Source organism: Bidens hawaiensis, unplaced genomic scaffold (assembly GCF_021521415.1).
Source record: "Bidens hawaiensis isolate Kalapana, Puna unplaced genomic scaffold, B.hawaiensis_p1.1 tig00059187_1, whole genome shotgun sequence".
Taxonomy (NCBI): domain Eukaryota; kingdom Viridiplantae; phylum Streptophyta; class Magnoliopsida; order Asterales; family Asteraceae; genus Bidens; species Bidens hawaiensis.
The window spans coordinates 1-4,138 of record NW_027500673.1 but is presented as its reverse complement, the minus strand read 5'-3'; the positions used below and the strand labels follow the sequence as shown (position 1 = coordinate 4,138).

The window sequence follows — 4,138 nt, the reverse complement described above, 5'->3', positions numbered from 1 at the left end:
TTATTGATTCTATGTATTCTTTCTCCTCCTGGTCACTTTGTTGGGTATTGTAGTAAAATTCGGTTTCAAGGAAGTCACAATTCATTGTAGTAAACATGTCACGTGTTTTTGGATTGTAACATCGGTACCCCTTTTGATTGATCTTGTACCCAACAAAACACATTTTTCAGCACAAGGATCAAGTTTGCTTCGATTTGCTTTTGGTACGTGAACAAAAACAAAACATCCAAATATTTTTGGGTGGTAGGGTAAGAGGAGGAGGGATTTTAGGAGGAGGGATTTTAGTAAATTTGGTTAGAGCATGGTTTGGAGTTTTAACTTTAAAAGCTTTAGTGGGTAGTCGGTTAAGAAGATAGGTAGCTGTAGCAAGAGTTTTGGGCCAAAAAGTTTTTGGAACCTTAGACTCGATGAGTAAGGCCCGAGTTATTTCCAAGTGAATACAATCTTTCCACTCAACCACACCATTTTATTTTGGGGTATGTGGGCATGTCGTTTGATGAATTATTCCTTCAGAATTGTTTCATGGAGTCATTAAAAAAATCTCCTCCATTGTCCGATCTAAGGATTTGAATGGGTTTTGAAATTGATTTTTGGATCATGTTATAAAAACTTGTAAATTTTTCAAAGACCTCGGATTTGTGTTTTAGGAAATACATCCATGTCATCCGAGTACAATCATCAACAAAGATCACAAAATAACGATAGTTTTGTCCCCGGTAATTTATACTGCCCCCAAACATTAGAATGAATCATTGATAAAGGAAATTTAACTTTAGTATCATTCGGTTTGAAAGAGTGTCTATGGCTTTTGGCCAAAACACAAGTTTCACAATTTATCATATTATTTGAAGCTAAAACTTGGGAAATTGAATATGTAAGTAACCAGTAGATAGGTGTCCTAGTCTTCGATGCCATAGCCATGTTTCTCTATCAACAATCCATTGAGACAACATGTATTACAATCCTTAGCGTTCAGTGCCACACCCCATGATCATCCACATCCTGATTTACTGTAAGATACAAAATGTGGGATTCATTACTACCATACAACTCAATTCTTTGGTAACATGACTATTTGATAAAAGTTTATGTGATAGTGATGGTATATAAAGGCAATTGGATAGCTTCATTATTGGTGTGATTTCAGTTGTTCCTCCCCCTTTTACGGTAATAAGCCCCCCATTAGCAGTTTGCACATGGATTTTTTTAGGTTTGGATTTTGAAATTATATCTGAGAGTTCAAATGTCAATGTATCGGTGGCACCACAATCGAGTATGACTTATCTCCTTTTTCACACTTGCTAACAATAATTGCCTTCCCAATTGATTGCTCGTCCTTTGTTATAATAATTTGTGTGACCCACATTCTTGAGGGTCACATTCTAAACAATCGTTAATTACAGGATTGGAATTTAACAAGTCTAGGATTTCAAAGGAGAAAAACTTAGGATTTAATATAGAACATGGGTATTATTAGCAATTAATTAGATCATGGTTTGAATTGCAATTTTTTGAAACGCAAGGGGCAGGGTACGAGTTTAATAACCCAAACCCTTTACGTTGTTCGTGACCCTCACCTATTGTAGTAGTTATGCCGCCAAACCCTTCTTCACCACCGATGGTAGTCGCCCCCGCTGCCGTTCTTGGTGCATTCGAATTGCCTACGGAAGTGTTATCTTTACTTCCTTGTTTATGGCCATCATTCCACCGTTATGGAAATCCAACTATCTTGAAGCACTATTCTTTGGTGTGTTTGAACATACCACAATGAGTAAATTTGATTCGTGATTTGTCCACCCAGGATGATGACCCGGTTTGTTGCCCACGGTCTGAACGACGATACCCTTTCGAAACAGGCCCTTATCCGTCAGTATCATTTGGTCCAGTAATAGCCCAACTAGCCGCCATGCCTTGATTAGATAAGTCACCGGAACTTGTTCCCAGAATAGTTTGGTGAGCAGTTTCTGTTTGATCCGTGGCGTAGACAACCTCTGCAGACTGAAGAGGATCCCATCGTAGTATTTCCCGTTTAATTGGGTCATACTTGCGGTCAAGAGCATTTAGGAACTGAAACAACTTTTGTTCAACTCTAATATTGTTGTAAGTAGTAATATCAGTTATCAATTGCACAAGTCATTGGATTTGGGTCTCTACGTTCAAATTCTCCCCAAATACCTTGTATGACAATCCAGAAATCTTCTAAGGGCACTCCATTCTGCTTGAACTCGTTCGCTTCGACATGGAGGTCAAACGTTTGGAGCTTGTCCTTACCACTACTATATGTAATTACCAGAGCATCCAATAACGATTTTGCTGTAGGGAACTCGGTAAGACTACTAGCAATGGCAGGTTCAATGTTTTGTATGAGCCATGAAAAAACAATAAGATCATCTTGTTCCCATTTATCATATTTTTCATCAGTTTGTTCTGATGGATTGGTTGTTAAGTGGTTCAACAAAGCTTCAATTTACCCCCCCCCCCCCCCCCTCTGGCGACTCGTATCATCCAAGCCATAGGGCGTAGTTTTAGCTATTGAGGTTAAGGCTGATTTTTAGGCTATCAGATAGATTCTGTTTGGGGTTTTGTGGTTGGGAATTAAGGCCATTTTTTAGGAGATTGGCTATCTGGATGGTGAGGTTGTATAGGGTTAAAGCCGAGCTACCGTCTGTATCAGACATGGCAGTTTACAAGTTGTGTTCGGTTGAGTATGATGGTTGGTTATTGGGTAGATGATTAGCAGATGATGAGCATTATTACTCCTATGATTATTAGCACTGCTTTGTTACCATCTTGGCAATGATAATCAGAATTGAGATAAACAGATTGATTGTATTTTCTGCATATTTTACAAGGAATAAGACACCATCATTAAAGGTGTTTTACAATTACAAAGAAAGGAAACAAATAATGGTTGTGCTAATCTACAGCCTGTAAACGAGCTGTAATCTTGTAAATATGTCAAGTATTAACTGGGATATGATGATGAAAAACTGATCCCATGATTTGCTCTATTCTGTTTTGACCTTCCTTTCTAACACTTGCACTACGGAACAAGGACAAGAACTTTGATTTTCCCTTGGCTGTTTGCATTTAATATATAGTCAGGCTATCACTTTTCCGACACACGGCGCTAGTGAAGCATGACCGTGCTTCCTTTCCCCTTTTACTGAATCTATGCGATGTTGCAGGTCTTGATCTATCCTGCAAGTTAAATCATAAAAATAATAACATTGAAAAGATAAAAGCAGACAAGATCCTTCTTTGTGCTCAAAATGTACGCTGACCTTATGGTAGACGAAAACTTCATTAGTCTCACTACCACAGGCTATGTATTCATCATACACGGCTAGACCCGCAAAATTCTTTAAATTGGTGTGTCCTCTAAACGTGTGCAACTGCAAATCAGGGTTAATGAAGAAAATGGAAAGTCATATCAGACATATACCTATTTGTGTGTCGGAAGGAGATTATCAAAACCATATTAAACCATAAGCTTCAATAAATCCTCAATTAAATGTGAACAAAGAATCAAGAATGGGGGGTCTTACACGCTTATTTTCTTTAACATCCCACAAGCATAGCGTGCTATCAACAGATGCAGAAACAAGCTCAAAATTGGAGATGAATCTTACATAGGAAACAGTTTTATGGTTGCCACTAAACACATGCAATGGCTGACATATGTTTCTCAAGTCATAATAACGAACACGTTGATCTGAAGAACCCACCTGCAATGTGCGAATATGTGAATGTAATTTTACAATGTCAAAAGGCAATTAACAAGAGCTGGAATGTACTTACTGCAAAATGATAACTAGATCCCGGGTTATATTTCACTGAACAAACATTTGCTACCATGTCAATATTAAGAACACTTGCCTCCTGATTTGTACTCCAAATCTTTACCTGTTATATAATATGAAAAGCATTAAGAAACCAGCTCAAAATATCGAGCACAAAACTTCCCACCCGCACCATAATCAAAGAAAGTACCTTGCAATCATCACTACCAGATACTAACATTGTAGGTTCAGTGCATGAGAAATCAACACTCCATGCCCGTTTCTCATGTTCTCCATACTCCATAACACTCTTCATAATTAGTTGCAAATTAAACCGGAGCTCTAGAGCTGAGTTT

General features: G+C 38.1%; 1 protein-coding gene across 1 annotated transcript; it reads right to left on the bottom strand.

Annotated features, from left to right (window-relative positions):
• Positions 1-3,036: 3,036 nt before the first annotated feature.
• On the bottom strand, positions 3,037-4,088 carry LOC143602586 (E3 ubiquitin-protein ligase COP1-like). Its single transcript, XM_077079645.1, has 5 exons — positions 3,994-4,088; positions 3,802-3,906; positions 3,549-3,728; positions 3,285-3,395; positions 3,037-3,201 (listed from the first exon to the last, which is right to left on the bottom strand). Exons 1-5 carry the CDS (start codon positions 4,084-4,086, stop codon positions 3,091-3,093), a joined length of 600 nt encoding a protein of 199 aa, XP_076935760.1. The 5' UTR covers positions 4,087-4,088; the 3' UTR covers positions 3,037-3,090.
• Between the last annotated feature and the right edge of the window lie 50 nt (positions 4,089-4,138).